Here is a 15798-nt window from a genome sequence, read left to right as displayed (position 1 = left end):
GGGAAAGAGAGACAGGCAGCAAAGTGAGCTCCCTTGAGAGGTTCTGGTCCTGCTGTGATTCCCCTCGTCTAGTCCTCCACCTCCTCAGAGCTGGGGCACTTAGTTTGTGCCCAACTTGTTCTCGGCTGACCAGCCATGAGTCTCAGTCCCTGAGTGAGATCTCACTTTTCTTAAGCAGCACATTATCACTGCACCATGGAACTAGCTGGGAATTGCTTTTAATGAGTGAGTTTATTGCAGAAATTGAAGGAAAGGGAAATAATTACATGGTATATTAATTTCTTGTTTCTAACTGAACTTCTGTGTACAATTTGACTTGTAGAAAATTACAGTAGCAGAATGCATCGAGACCCAGAGTAAAGCCATGACAATGCTCACCATTGAACAATTATCCTACCTGCTCAAATTTGCCATTCAGAAAATGAAACAGCCAGGGGTAAGGAAAACGTTCCTTTTGGTATATATTTGTCAATAAAAGTCTTGAATAGGGTTTTGTTCTGCTAATATCTTTGAAATTAAAAAAATATTATAATTATTATTTAAGTTTGCTATAGGTCATATGTGTTGATAAGGGAGAGAGAGAAAGCAACCTGTCAGGTCCGGGATTTGAATTGTGGTCAGCCATTTGGGAGTCTCACACCTGGACCATCACGCCACCTACTGGCCCCTGGTCTGTTAACATCTCACGTGTTGCTTGTCGGCTTAGTTTTTCAGACTCCTGTAGGATTCTTTTCATCTTCTGATGACCAAATTCTCATATTTGTAAATTAAACATTGAGTATGACGGCATTCAGTTAAATTGCTGTCATGAGTACTTGATGTCCCAAAGGTGTTTATTCAGGGAGTGATGTACAGTTAAAAGTTGGTGAGACTTGAAACATTCAGATTGGTTGCAAAGTGGAACCTTACACCCCACTGGTGCAAGCTTGGTGCTCTTCCCTTTGGGATTTGGCAAAATTCCATTTCTGTGAGAGAACTGAGTGTGGCCATTTTATTTATAAATAAAATAAATCTTAGATAGAACAGTCAAGAAAAAAACTCAACTAGTAAAATTCCCACCAAGGGTGAGCCTTTGGTTGATCTCCTCAATTTTAATTTCTTTCTTTTCTTTTTTTTTTTTTTTTTTTTTTTTGTGAGATTTTTGCTATCGGACATTGCCGGAGAGACAGAGACAGAAAGTGAGAAATCACTCCTATAAGGGGGATGGCCATATTGCAAGCCCTTCTCCTCTACTCTCCTCCAGGGATTCTGGGCATATGCACACACACACATCTGGCGTGAGTTTCAAGCTCCAGGTCCAGGACTTGAACCATAGTCAGCCTTGTGGGAGTCCTTTGCTTTGACTGCTGTGCTACCTAGTGGCCCCAGATACTTTGCTCCTTAAGGAGAATCTGCAAATGAAGACAGAACTACCCTAGTCAGCTGGCGAGATATATAACTCACAGAGGGACCTCCCCAGGAGTCCTGTCTGTGCTGTAGCTATTGTGGTAGTTTTCAGGAAAATGGCAGAAAACCATAATGGTATTGTCAATGACAATATAACTAGCATAATCCGGACATGTTTCTCCTACAGATGAATCTAAAGAAACATGCGGGCGGAGTTCCCCCATTGTGATTTGCATAAAGGCACTATGTGGGTTCGCTGTGACCCCTTGTGAAATTCTGTTTCAGTTTGCTTTTGAGGTTGAAAGAATATTCAGGAATGTAGAACTTCCGTTTTAGTAATCTCTGGCAATCAATTTCTTAAGAAACAAGAAGGTTTTGTTTCACAATCATATTTTAAAATGGGATGTTATGATGAAAAAAATGTGAATATGTCATCTGGATAGTGTTGATTTGGGAACATATTTGTTTCTTTAACAAAATCTCAATCAGTGGATACAAAAGAGTTTAGCCTCAGGTTGGTTATTTAGTTCATTTCTTTTTCTTTTTTCTTTTTTGTTTTTGGTGCTGTGGAATGATTTTTAGGTTGTCAGTGACAATTATGTGTTCCTCTAAAAAACCCAAAAAAACCAAGATTGTAGCCATGGGGCAAGAGTGCTCACCAGCAAGAAGGAAAGTGAAAAATCAGCCCCCCACCCGCCCCTCCGTCAGGCTGGGGCATTGCCACACTGCAGTCCCTTCTGCTCTATTCTCTCAGGATTTTGGACACTTGTGCCCAGCCTGATTCCTGAGCCACCAGAACTGGGACTTGAACCACAATCAGCCATGTGGGAGTCCTGTGCCCCCTGCTGGCCTGTCTTGTTGTTTTAAAAAATAGCTTTGCCATCAGGCAAGTGTACTCATTAGAGACAGAGAGAGAAAGTGAGAGATCACCCTTTAGGGGGATGGCCACGCTGCAAGCCATTATCTGTTGTTCTCTTGGGAATTTGGGCATACATGCCCACGTGCCAGTGTGTTGTTAAGCCACAGGTCTGAGACTCCAGTGCATAGTGAGCCATGTGGAATCTAACTTTCCTTATCTTCCATTCTGGCCCAATCCTACATTTTACTGGTTAAATTACAATATATGTGCTAAAGACTGTTTTAAAAAAGAATGTCAGAGCTAGCAGGTGGCATGGTGGTTGAGGACACTAGACTTCCACATGGCTGTCCAGGGTTTGAGTCCTGGACCTGGTGGCTTGTTCTTCCCCTCCCCCCTACTCCCCACCCTTAAACTGTCCATTTCTGGTCAAATTAAAACTAAAGTTTTTTTTAGAAAAAGTCAACACTGTAGAATTATATACTGAAAAGAAAAATGAAAAAAGGCATTACTTGCTCACAAATGGTTTGATGTCAAATCAATCAGGGTAGAAAGTTAGTGTTTTCAACTTGGAGTGGCCAAATGTTACTCTCGATAAAAAAGGATTATTATGGTTGCAAATGTTAACCTATTTAGATGTCTCACTTAGATATAATTTGACATTTTATTAAATGTGCTGTAATTGTTAATCTTTTCTTTTTAAATTAAAAAAATTTTCTTAGCATTATAATTTATTTATTTAGTAAAAGCTTATTTATTTCCATTTGTTGATAATATTTTAAAATTTTTGGACAGAGAGAAAGGGAAAGCGAGAAAGCAAGCCGCCAGTCTGGAACTTGAACAGCAATTGGCCATGTATGAATCCAGTGCCTTTAACCACTGTGCCACCTGCCAGTATTATTTTTAATTTGACCAGAGAGAGAGAGAAAGCAAGCTGTCAGGTCGGGGACTCGATCCATGGTCCGCCATGAGGGAGTCCAGCACCTTACCCACTGTGCCACCTGCCAGACCCTGTAACTGTTCATGTTAATTAAGAGGAGTGGACCTGTTACTTGGAAATATACTGAAAATAAATCTAGGAACAAAACCAAAACACAGCTGAGCCCATGATTACCAATAACAGATCAGATTAGAAAAGGTGGACCAGTTTGAAGCTTCCTAAGGCTGTCCTGGAATCTTCGAGAACTTTGTTTCAAGAAGCCGCCTCTGTATTTAAAGTCTGTGGCAACGATGACTTTGTGCTTCTGTGTGTGTTTCTTTTCTTTTATAGACAGATGCATTCCAGAAGCCCGTTCCATTGGAACAGCATCCCGACTATGCGGAATACATTTTTCATCCCATGGACCTTTGCACATTGGAAAAGGTTGGCTTCATCAAAAGTCCTCTGTTGTAGTCACCGTACCATTGTAGTCCAAAGTTGTCGGCGTGACTTAAGGCTCCTCCCTCACTGCCTATCCCTTGTCTCAAGTTAGAGGATTTCTCTCCATTCTCCTTGTTCCTTTTTTTTTTAAAGATATTTTTGCTATAGGGTGCATGCGTTCTCCAGAGACGGACAGAAAGTGAGAAATCACACCCCAGGGAGGATGGCCACATGGCAGTCCCTTCTCCTCTATTCTCCTCTCAAGACTTTGGACACGCACGCACCCATGCCCTGCATGAGTTTTAAGCTGCGGGGTCCGAGACTCAACTGCTCTCTACTATGTGACAGTCCAGCGATGTAACCATTACGTCATCTGCTGGTCACCTTTTTTTTTTCTTTTTTCTTTTAAGAGATTTTTGTCTTAAGGTGTGTGTGCTCACCCACGAAAGAGACAGTGAGAGGGTGAGAAATCACCATACCCCAGAGGTTATGGCCATGATGCAAACCCTTCTCCTACCAGGATTTTGGACACACATGCTCACATGCCTTGTGTGATTTTCTTTTATTTTGGGATATTTTTTGCTATAGGGCACATGAGCCCATTGGAATGACAGACAGAAAGAAAGAAATCACACTCCCCCTCAGGGGAGATGACCACACCACAATCCCTTCTCTTCCATTCTCCTCTTGGGATCTTGGGTACACATACATATACGTACCTGGTGAAAGATTTAAGTTGCCAGGTCTGGGACTTGAACTGTGGTTGACTGTGTGGGAATCTAGCGACATAAGCATTGTACCATCTGCTGGTCTCAACCTAGTGCAGTTTTCAAGCCACTGGGTCCAGGACTCGAACTGAAGTTAGCCATGTGGGAGTCCAGTGAAGTAACCACTATACCATCTGCTGGCCCTCTCATTGCTCTAGTTTTTTTAAAGTTTCAGTTACTATTATTATTTTTAATTTTTTTTTCCCAAAACACTCTTTTGTAATTGAGATTTATTGGTTGTGTCAAGGATCAGCAAAGGCATTTCAATTGGTACCCAGTTCTTAACATACGTACCAAAAATTTAAAAAGCCAAGGATAGTGGTCCTTTTTAAGTTACTCTAGTAACATTCCAGCTTCAAATTTATAGGCAAATTTTCCTTAAGAGGATACCAAGAACCACTGTCTTCAGATGTTGAAAGCTGTTACGTAAGTCCCACCAAATCACAATTTAGTATCATACAGACTACATACTTCAAATTTCCAATCTTTCACAGCACATTAACAGAATGATTAGGAAAACTGGACTACCACGACCAAAGATGTTACAGAGTGCATACAATTCTGACAGGGAGAGCAATAATCAAAGAGTGGTTTTCTTTAGGAAACAATACTACTGAAAAACATAGTAGAAGTAATTTTAAATATTCAAGACACATTAAATCCATGACTGTGACTCCAAACTGCCATTTAGTATGCTTTGTATTTAGGATATAAAAAACTACCCACCCACCCCCACATATGGAATGTTAAGCTGACACGCAAGAGAGTCAAAGCCTCTTATAAGTCAATATCCCAGTATTTTCTGGTTGTACTGAAAAATAAACAACCAGTAAATGATTTCACCTCTTAAAAAAAACATATACACTTAAAAAGTGGGATGAGGTGGGATTCTCTCCTTCTTAAAACTATTTCTGGAGCTACTAAAAAACTTGCATTTACACAATAGTTGATAAAAATACTCCTCTGGATTGTACAAGAAGGGAGACAGGGACCATCGATAAGACATGGGATATGACATTACTCAGACGTGACTTCTTTCTCACCTGCCCCATCAGAGGGTGGACTCTCCTCATTTTTAGTATCTCCATTTTCTGCAGGTAAATCTTTAGTGTCTCGGTTGGCCACTTCAGCCTGTTTCCCCTTTGCTCCCCTTTCCCTTTTGTTTGCACTCTTTTGTCTGAAGATTTATCCTTCCCTGCAGCCTTTTCTGGCTTTCTCTCCACTTTTGCAGGAGGTATAGCAGACAGCCTCGCCAATCTTCTCTTGGGCTCTTCATTGTCTGCTCTCTAGGCTGAGCTGAACTTCCTCTTGGGCATCTCGGCTGCGGACAGGGTGCGTCCTGGGTGCCTGATGAGGCCGCGGCACGCCTAGAGCCTTTGTGGAGTTGAGCAAATAAACCCTATCGCTCCTCCCTCCGTCCGAGCTGCTAGAACTCACCATTATTTTTAATGTGACCAGGAGAGAATTTGAGAAGGAAAGTGAGAAAGGAAGCCACCAGATCTGGGACTCAAATCATTGTCAGCCATGTGGAAGTCCATCAATGTAACCACTATGCCATCTGCTGACCCTTCCTGCTCTGCTTTTTTTTAAATTTATTATTATTATTAAAAAAAAAATTTGACTTGAAAGAGATAGAAAGAGAGAGAGATGGAAGATGAGTAAGCACGCTGCCAGGAATGTGACTTGAACCATGGTTGACCACGTGGGAGTCCAGCACCTGAACCACCATGCTACCTTTTGGCCCCCATGCCCTGCTCTTTTTTTCTTTCTTAAGGAATGATTTGTTTAATTTCATTTATTATTATTACTTTTCAGTTTGCTACAGGACACCCGCTCTCACTATACAGAGAGAGAGAGAGAGAGAGAGAGAGAGGAGAGAAAGGGTGAGAGCAAGCTGCCAGAGGCGGTTGGCCATTTGGTAGTCCATTGCCCCGATTACCTGCCAGCTACTGGTCCTTAGGAAAACTTTCAACCCCTTAATTTCTTTCCTCTAACTTTCTTCCACAGATTGTAGGGTAGTGTTGAAATCTACTGATAGACTTCTTCAAGTGATTTTGGCTTTTTACCTGAGAACGTGGTAGCGTCTAAGAATGAGTGATTTGATTGATTTTTAACCTCACCCCTGCATTGCCTGCTTTTGGAGGTGCTAATGAGAACAGCAGGAAATAAGAAGAGAAAATTAACACCTGGGAAACCTCCAGATTAGCAATAAAGATGTGGCTTCTCAGAACTTGACTTATTCTGCCGATAAGGCTATTTCTTTCTTTAATGCCTGAAGGTGTTTTAAAAAGTTCACGCTTACTTTCCAGCCTGAAAATTACACTCATCACACTCTAGATGTTGCATGTCTTCCTGGTGCTTATTTTCAAACTGTTTAGCAGCAAAATACGGGTAGTGAAATATGTCCTCGAGGTGGGGACATTCCTTCATGTTCTCTGCAGTGACAATGCCCACACGGTACACCAGTCTGCCTGGGAGATTGCACACCTTTTATGTACAGTGGGGAACAGACAGCATTCAGGAAAGGCAGTGTTCGAACCCTTGCCTCATACATTATTAGCTTCAGAATTTTGTATCCATTCATTACCATTCCTGTACCATAGTTTCCCTTCTCTGTAGTGTGGGAATGATAAGTACTTCAATGAGCTATCGCGAGGCTTGTTGGAGACCATACCACTAATACATCGTACACGGATTTGCAAAGTGTCCATCCATTCCTCGGAAGCAGCTGCTTGATAAATATGTGGTTGACTGCTGTACGATGAGAAGGTTCAAATTACTTTGATGAATTCAATGAATGCATTTTTTTGTGGGGGTGTAGGTCTCAAAAATAATAGCATCTTGGAGAAACTAGTACAAGAGCATCCATTAATTTGACGAATGACTGTTGCGGAAATTACGTGGGGACATGGGAGTTGTTAGCTGTGGCTTGTGTACACTCAGGGTAATGAGGCTGCGTGTCTTTTTTTTTCCCCCAGAACGCTAAAAAGAAAATGTATGGCTGCACTGAAGCCTTCCTGGCTGATGCCAAGTGGATCTTGCACAACTGTATCATTTATAACGGGGGTGAGTGGCTCAGCGACCCTGGGGAAAGAGCGCGTGTCCCGTGTATGTTGCCCATTCTCGCATTCGTCGTAGAAAAGTCAGGCTCTGAATTCGTGTATCAGGTACAAAGATCCCAAGTACATGTGTGTGGATGGGACAAGAAGCTATCTGTATTTTACGGGTAAAGCTGACATCCAGAGTGACTTGAATCTATGTATTGATGCCTTTGCCTCTTACTATCTTGTCTTGTCTTTTTTCTTTTCTCTTTTTTAAAGAATTCCTTATTTAATTTATTATTTTTTAATTTGATCAGAGAGATTTAGAGAGAGAGAAAGGGAACATGAGAAAGCAAACTGCAAGGTCCACAACTTAAACCCCATTGGACTTGTGGGAGTCCAGCACTTTAACCCCCACGCCTCCTGCCAGCCAACATGTTAATGCGTGTGTGTTTTATTTGGGAGAGATTTTTTTTTTTTGCTATAGGGTGTGTGCGCTCGCCAAAAAGACAGACAGAGACAGAAAGCGAGAAATCATCCTCCGAGGGTATGGCCACGCCACAGTCCCTTCTCCATTCTCCTCTCGGGATCTTGGGCACGCACGCCACACACGCCTGGCGTGAGTTTAAGCCACCAGGTCCGGGAATTGAACCATGGTCGACTACATGGGAGTTCAGTGACATAGCCATTAGGCAAATTGTTGGTCCCCGTATGTTTTTTAAAAAAGTATTATTTAATTTAATTTTATTTATTTATTTTAATTTGACCAGCAGAGGGGGGAGAGAGAGAGAGAGAAAGAAAGAAAACAAGCCACCAGGTCTGAGACTCAAATCGCAGTTGGCCTCATAGGAGTCTAGCACCCTTAACCACCACACCACCTGCCGGCCCCAATGCATGTGTTTTTAAAAACCTCATGTTAATGCAGTGATATTTGTATATAATAAAATACATAAATTGGTTTACTTATTTATTATTTTAAAGAGTTAATTAATTTTTAGGTTTGACCAGAGAGAGACAAATGTTCGGTATTGAGGAAGCAAGCCACCAGGTCCGAGACTCAAACTGTGGTCACTGGCCATGTGGGAGTGTCTAGTGCCTTAACCACCATGCCACCGGCAGACCCTCAATCCTTTTATTGTTTTTCAAGAGGTTTTTGCTTTAGGGCCTTTGTGCTCTTCAGAGAGAGACAGAGAGAGAGAGAGTTAAAAGTGAGACCTCTCCCCCCCAGCCCCCACGGGATGGCCACACTGCAATCTTTTCTCCTCCATTCTCCTGGGATCTTGGGCACGTGCACACACGTACCTGGCACGAATTTTAAGCCACTAGATGTGGGATTGAAACTGCAGTCATCCCTGTGGGAGTCCAGTGATGTAGCCACTTTCGCCCTCTGCTGGTCCAAAGATGCATACATGTTACATGCACATTTGATGAATTGACCAGTAGGTAACCATGAGGCCAAAGAAGATCTGTAACATTTTTGTATTCCATTCCCACTTGCCCCTTTTGTAGCCCTCCCCCAAAGAACTACTGTTCTGTGTTCCATCACTGTAAATTCCGTTTGCTTATTCTAGAAGTGTATATAAGTGCACAAATTATACTCGTGTCGGCTGATTCTACACAGTATAGCATTTGTTGGATCCATGTACCAAGTTGTGTGTATCTTTGGCCTGTTCCTTTCCATTGCTGAGTGTTTTTATGGTCTTACCATGCTACTGTTTATCCATTCATGGTGCTGACCCTGATGCGTATTTGGGTGGTTTCAGTCCTTGGGGTTTAGGAGTAAAGTGGCCGTGACGTTTTTCATACAGGCTTGCCTCTTCGTGGGTCTATACTTTTAATTCTCTTGGATAAGTACCTGGGTGTGGCATTGCTGAGTCACTGAGTAGTTTTATATTTGCTTTATAAGAAAGTTTACCCGGCTGCTTATGAAAGGTGGTTGTCCACCTTTATGCTCTCCCGAGCAGGCATCTAGAGAGTTTTAGCTGCTTCACAGCCTTGCTAACGCTTGTATCGGCTGTGCTTCCCCCGCCTTCTGAACTCAAAGGGAGTAGCTAGGGAGTTCCGGGCATTGTGAGAAATCTCTCAGGCTTGTGGGCTTTTTGCCCCAGCCTCCGAATTAGCTAGGATCACAGGTGTGTTGAGCTGGGCCTGGTATGTTGCCAAATTCTGGCTTCCTGTGTGCCCACAGCTTCCCAAGTTGTCTGTACTTACCTGCGTGGCCTGTAGCTTGTCCTGTTTTTAATTTTTTGCCATTCCTGAAGGCAAATATGTCATGGTGGTTTTACCTTGCCTTTTCCTAATGACTAATGGGTATTGAGTATCTTTCCATGTGCTTATAGTTGTGTCTGTGTGTATTTGATTAGACATCCAAATCTTCACTTTTTTCAAAAGTTGGGTCTTTTATGTTTCTATTATTGATTTACAGAAGTTCTTTATGTTCTGGATAAAGTGTTTCGTTAGTTTTATTTTAAAGAAGTATTTCATTCATTTAATTAATTAATTAACTTTAATTTGACCAGAGGGGAACAGAGTGAGAGAGGGAATGTGAGAAAGCAAGCCACCAGGTCTAGGACTCGAACTGGGGTAGGCCATGTGGGAGTCTAATGCCCTCAACCACCATACCACTTCTTCTGGCTCCCTGAGTAAAGTTTTGTGGCCAGAGTGGACGAAGATTTCCATTCTAATTTCCTTTCTTGGCACCATCCCCACTGTCCTATCTCCCCAACAACCTTCTCTGTCTACCTTCTGGCCAAGTGGGGCTTCCAGTGTCTGGCCCCCTCTGTTGGTCTTGTCCTCAATTTCCCCTGTTCTGCTCTCCCATGATTTGCCTTGATGATTTCTGCTTTGCCTCCTATCTCATTCTCTCAGTTCTCTGAGAAGCCTTCCCCAATGTCCCAGGCCATCCCCGGCTCTTGTTAAGAACTCTCATGGTTCCCGTGACTTTGCACGGCACCATTTATTCTGCTTTCTGAAGGATGCTGTTATTTTGAGTTGCTTGCTAGGATGTAAACACTTGTACGGGCAGGCAGACACCATGTCTTATTCCCTGCGTTCTTCCTGGGCCTGGAGTAGACACTTGGCTAGTGTCTGAGGAAAAAATGTGTACATGGAGTTGATGTGAGCTTTATGTGCATACATGTGTTGCCTTATTAAGTCCGCAGCAAGGCTAGGTGTGCATTAAGGGGAGAAATTGGCACTAGCCTTTGAGGATTTGTGTAAAGGTTATACACTCACATCTATAGAATGGTTTGTCACACCGTGTAAACACGTGAATGAGGTCAGGCGGGAGAATGCCAGCCTCAGGCAGGATGGTCCCTGGCATCGGGAGTGCTGGGGGCTCTGGGGCGCAGGGTGCCTCTCGCTGGTCTGAGAGGTTGCTGTTGGCAGCTCGAGTGCTTTGATGGATAGACTTATCTGATCTTTTGTTTTCAAGGGAAAACAGAAATAAAGGTATTTTTGTGTTTACCTGTGAAACCTGCCCAAGAATTTTGGAATTTCCAAAAATAAGATTCAATGAAAAGTTAAAGGATTTAGAGTTAGACTTGGAGTCTGATGCTCACCCTATTGTCTAGCTTAGGGATCTTATGTAAGTGATGGTGCCTCTGCGCGTTGGCTTATTTATTAGTTAGAACATTCATACTTGCTTTACAGTACAGGTTCATCCCTCCTTATCCCCCCCAACACACACACACACAGGTTTTTTCCATCCCCCTCCACCCACCAGGTTTTTGCCATGGGGTACATGTGCTTGTTGGAGAAAGAGAGATTGACAGAGACAGTGAGAGAGAAAGTAAGAAATTTCCTCCAGGGGAGATGGCCACATCGCAGTTCATTCTCCTCTTGGGTTCCTGGGCACGCATGCACATGCACCAGGCATGGTTTTCATGCCACCACATCCAGGACTCAAACTGTGCTCAGCCATTTGGGAGTCCCGTGATGTAATCATTATGCCATCTGCTGGCCCCCTGTAATACAACTTCTTTTTTTTTTTTGGAGAGGTTTTCGCTATAGGGCACGTGTGCTTGCCAGACAGACAGAGAGAGACATAGAGACAGAAAGCGAGAAATTACCCCACAGTGGGGATGGTCACGCCACAATCCCTTCTCCTCCATTCTCCTCTCGGGATCTTGGGCACACACGCACACGCGCCCAGTGTGAGTTTTTTAAGCCACCGGGTCCGGGACGCAAACCGTGGTCGACTATGTGGGAGTCCAGCGACATAGCCATTACGCTAACTGCTGGTCCCTAATACAACTTCTTAAAGAACTAACAAGATCTGTTTCATAGTAGTTGCTATGAGAGAGCTACCAAGTGAAATGTCTTCTTTCCCCATATTCTTTGTGACTTGGAGTCTCAGACACCGGGTAGAATCAGGCCCCTTCCCCGATCTTGAGACTCTAGAGTATAAAAGCATTTTTCAATATTATTCACAAACAGTTACAGGGAAACTGATATATATTGTGTGCCTTCAGGGACAGTGACTTTGAGGCAGCAAAGATTGGTCAACTTGTGGGAGAGGTCACACAGTTGCCACAAACTTCTGGTTTCTATCTTTTATAATCGTAATTCTTTGGGAAAGCAAGTTAAATGATTGTTAGTGGAATTAAGATCTTATTAGGGAGTATTAGTTAGTGGAAGTATTAATCCCATTTTTTTTTTTTATTCCCGTAGGAAATCACAAATTGACGCAAATAGCAAAAGTAGTCATCAAAATCTGTGAACACGAGGTACGTATTTGCCACCACCCCACTGATTGATTGATTGATTCTCTTTTGCCAGAGGGCATGTGCACTTGCCAGAGAGACAGAGAAGGGGGGTGGGAGAAAGTCTCTGCGAAGGGGGTACAGTCACATTGCAGTCCTTTCTCCACCCTTGTGTTCTTTGGGGTTTGGTCCCTCGTTCCCATGTGCCTGGCATATCTTCCAAATCTCTGAGGCCAGGATTTGAACTCTGGTCAGCCATGTGGAATCCAGTTCCCCTAGTCACCCGTCCAGAGGGCTGGCCCGCTGTCTCAGTCCATTGTCCCGTTTAGATGCACCCAGAGTGAAGGGTTGTGGTGGCTGAAATTTCTATTTGCATAACCTCCTCATGGGCAGCTGTGGCGATTTTGAAATGTATCAAGGCACTTTCAGTGTGTTGTGTTTAGGGAAAGTGAAAGCAAGAGACAGGAGACCCGATGTGCTGTAAACACCCTCACCTGAGCAGTGATCTAAGGGAACAGGAAGTGCTTTTTCAGTTTTTTAAAGAATTATTTATTTAATTATATTTATTATGATTACCTTTTAATTTGAGGAGCGAGAGAGAGGGAGAGAGAGAGGGAAAGTGAGAGAGCAAGCCACCAGGTCTAGAACTGGAACCACATTGGGCTTGTGGGAATCCAGCACCTTTACCACAACAGTATCTGCTGACCCCACTTTTTAATTTTTTTTCACTCTACGTCAGAGTTAGGCACTGGGCATTCCCAGGTTTCTTGATTTTTTTTTTTTTTGAATAGAGTTCCTAATAACTGACCCTGACTCCATATCCTGTGGCATCAAGTCAGACCCTTTCAGTTCTCTTGCAGAAGAGGTTCAGGTATTAACATTGGGGGATGCCTTCTGCTCTATGTCAGACTGGCCCAGGTGTCTTGGAGAGCCTGTCCCTCTGGCAGTGCCCACGGTTTGCTGATGTTGCTGGCGTGAACCTTTTGGGCTGGGAAACTAATTCATGGTAGAGTCTCAGTTCAAATCCAGGCAGTGAGCTTCTGGACCTTTGACTCTAAGTTAAGATGTGACTAGAGGAACGAACTTTCTTATTATCTTTAAAAATTATTCATTTATTGTTATTATTATTATTATTTTAATTTGCTATAGGGCACTGTATCTCACTCACCAGAGAGATACAGAAGGAGAGAGAGACAGAGTAAAGTAAGAAAGCAAGCTGTCAGGTCAGGGATTCTAACCATGGTTGGCCATGCACCTCAACCACCACGCCACCTGCTGGCTCCAGAATGAACTTTCTTAATGAGAAAAGGGCAGTAATTGAGAGACCTGGTTTTTATTATCAGTGGAAATGGAATAGGGCAGTGGGGTAGAAACAGCAACTCTGGACAGTGATTGATTGGGGATGGATAGAGATTGAACAAGTGGAGGAGGCTAGCATTCCTGAGAGGAGGGCTTGACGGGAGGGCAGAACTGGTACTAGGCTGAGGCCTGGTCACATCCAGCCTTGAAGGAACCATCCAGGTGTTCAGGATGAAGAATTTCTTTTTTAAAAAAATTTTTGTTATAGGGTATATGTACTCACAAAAGATAGGGATGGTAAAAAATAAAAACAAAAACCCAACAACGCCCCTAGAGGGGATAGCCACGCCATAGTTCTTTCTCCTCTATTCTCCTTTCAAGATTTTGATTACCCAGGTACATGCTTCTAGCATGTTCAGTGAGCTACCGGGAAAGGGCCGCTAACCACACAGTCAGCCATGTGGGTTCTAGGTGCCTTAACCTCCGTACCATGCTTGCCCTTGTGACAACCAAAGAAATCTGGAAACATTGCCACGTGTTCCTGGGCGTGGTGGGAAGCATTCAACCACCCGGCAGAGAACCCCTAGTAATCACGGTCCTCCTGCTTTTCAGCAGAGGCAGGCCATCGTCGCCTTTATGTTGGTGAACGGTGACTGGCTGCCATGTGTGCCCCAGAGGGCTATGGTAGAAGCCGGTGATGGGAGGCAGGCGTTTCTGGAGGCACAGAGCAGAGAGTGGTGGTGGCTGACTCGACCAGAGCACTGGGAATCGTGAGCATTACTCGGTTTCATCTCCAGTGTGTGACCACTGTGGGACATTGTTCGTCTTACCCTTCCACGTCATCGAGTATACTGCAGGGCCAGCAGATATCAGGCTGTTGGGTGATGCACTCTGATGTATTTTTGCTTTACAGATGAATGAAATCGAAGTATGTCCAGAATGTTACCTAGCTGCTTGCCAAAAACGAGATAACTGGTTTTGCGAGCCTTGTGTAAGTTGGGTTTAGTTTCCTTATTGTGTTTACTGAACTCTGTGCCATTGACAATGAGTCAGCCGGGCCAGCTTATTCCAGCAGCTGATTAGATGAAACTTTGGATGAAGTGTTAAAGTAAAGTTTTTTTGATGAAGTTATGGCACAGTGAAAATAATCTGGGTGGGATCAAAGTTTTAGGATTAAAGATCATGTCCCAGAGGTAGTAGTGTCAGGATTTACTGTGTTGATTAGGTTTGGCAGGAGGCAGAAGGGGGGAGCCCGTTAGAGATGAGCGGTGTGGCAAAGCAGTGTGGAGAGTTAGATGAACAGGGAGTGGCTGTCCTTTACAAGCCATGGTGGGCCTGTTTTCAGTCCTTCCTGGATTAAGTCCATGGCCTCAAAGACCATCGTTCTTATTAAGAAAAAATCATCTTAGTTTCCCCACGACCTGCAGTTTTCTAAACTGGTGTTCTGTGGAGAAAAGTCCATTGTACGGGTGAGCTGGTGTGTGTGTGTGTGTGTGTGTTGTGGAGGGGTGGAGTGGATCAGAGGGAGGTAAGATTGGGAACTGGGAAATAGTCTGAGAATCAAAACAACCATGCTTTGGGTCACTTCCTGCCTTCGGAGGCAGGACACCTGGGCTGCTGGTGCTCCAAGTAGCCCTCGGCATCAGGAATAAAGGCGCCATGGCTGCCGTGGTTACGGAATGGTGAGCTCGGTGCACACTGAGCAGATGGTGTTGACGATTCTGTGCCTGTGTTGCAGAGAAGGTGAAATCCATTGCTCTTGGCCACCCCAAAGATAGCAGTCCAACCAGGGTTCCAGCCCGGTTTTGTCAGCATTTGGCTCTTCACCTCACCATTTAACCCCATGCCCAGCTTTGGCCAGACATCTTGGTCACACACTTGCTAGGAAATTATACGTGGCCAGACCGAGCTAGAAACTGTTCCCTTCCCATTGCAGCCTGTATTAGCTCTCATCTGCTCCCTTTCATACCCCAAGCTTTACTTGTGTATTTTGCTACTAAATACATACAAACTCTGGATTTTGCTTTTCTTTTCCTAGAGCAATCCACATCCATTGGTCTGGGCAAAACTGAAGGGGTTTCCGTTCTGGCCTGCAAAAGCTCTGAGGGATAAAGACGGGCAGGTCGATGCCCGTTTCTTTGGACAACACGACAGGTGGGAGTTCAAAACAGGCTTTGACTGTGTAGCTTTATCTGGACCTCTGATTCGGTCATTGGGTAAGGAAAGAGATAGAGGGTTTCCTACTATTTTGTTTATTGTTGTGATACTAACCGTCGATCTCGTAGTTGAAGCAGTATTTTCCTATGCTCTGTCAAACCTGATAATGTGTGGGCTTCAGGGTCCCCCCCCCCCCCGGTGTTTAAAAAAAAAACTTTCCTCTCATTGT

At 43.7% G+C, this 15798-nt stretch overlaps 1 protein-coding gene and 1 pseudogene across 1 annotated transcript in view; one reads left to right on the top strand and one right to left on the bottom strand.

Annotated features, from left to right (window-relative positions):
* ZMYND8 (zinc finger MYND-type containing 8) overlaps positions 1-15798 on the top strand; it is a 133154-nt gene that overhangs the window by 55871 nt on the left and 61485 nt on the right. Inside the window, 6 exon segments of the mRNA XM_006158554.3 lie at positions 323-436; positions 3513-3605; positions 7348-7435; positions 12082-12137; positions 14326-14403; positions 15451-15566. Coding sequence (XP_006158616.1) covers positions 323-436; positions 3513-3605; positions 7348-7435; positions 12082-12137; positions 14326-14403; positions 15451-15566 — 545 coding nt within the window.
* LOC114009681 (non-histone chromosomal protein HMG-14 pseudogene) lies at positions 5387-5685 on the bottom strand (annotated as a pseudogene).

This window comes from Tupaia chinensis, unplaced genomic scaffold, assembly GCF_000334495.1.
Source record: "Tupaia chinensis unplaced genomic scaffold, TupChi_1.0 Scaffold000602_1, whole genome shotgun sequence".
NCBI lineage: Eukaryota > Metazoa > Chordata > Mammalia > Scandentia > Tupaiidae > Tupaia > Tupaia belangeri.
The sequence above is the reverse complement of the archived record's forward strand: the minus strand, read 5'-3'. Positions and strand labels throughout refer to the sequence as shown.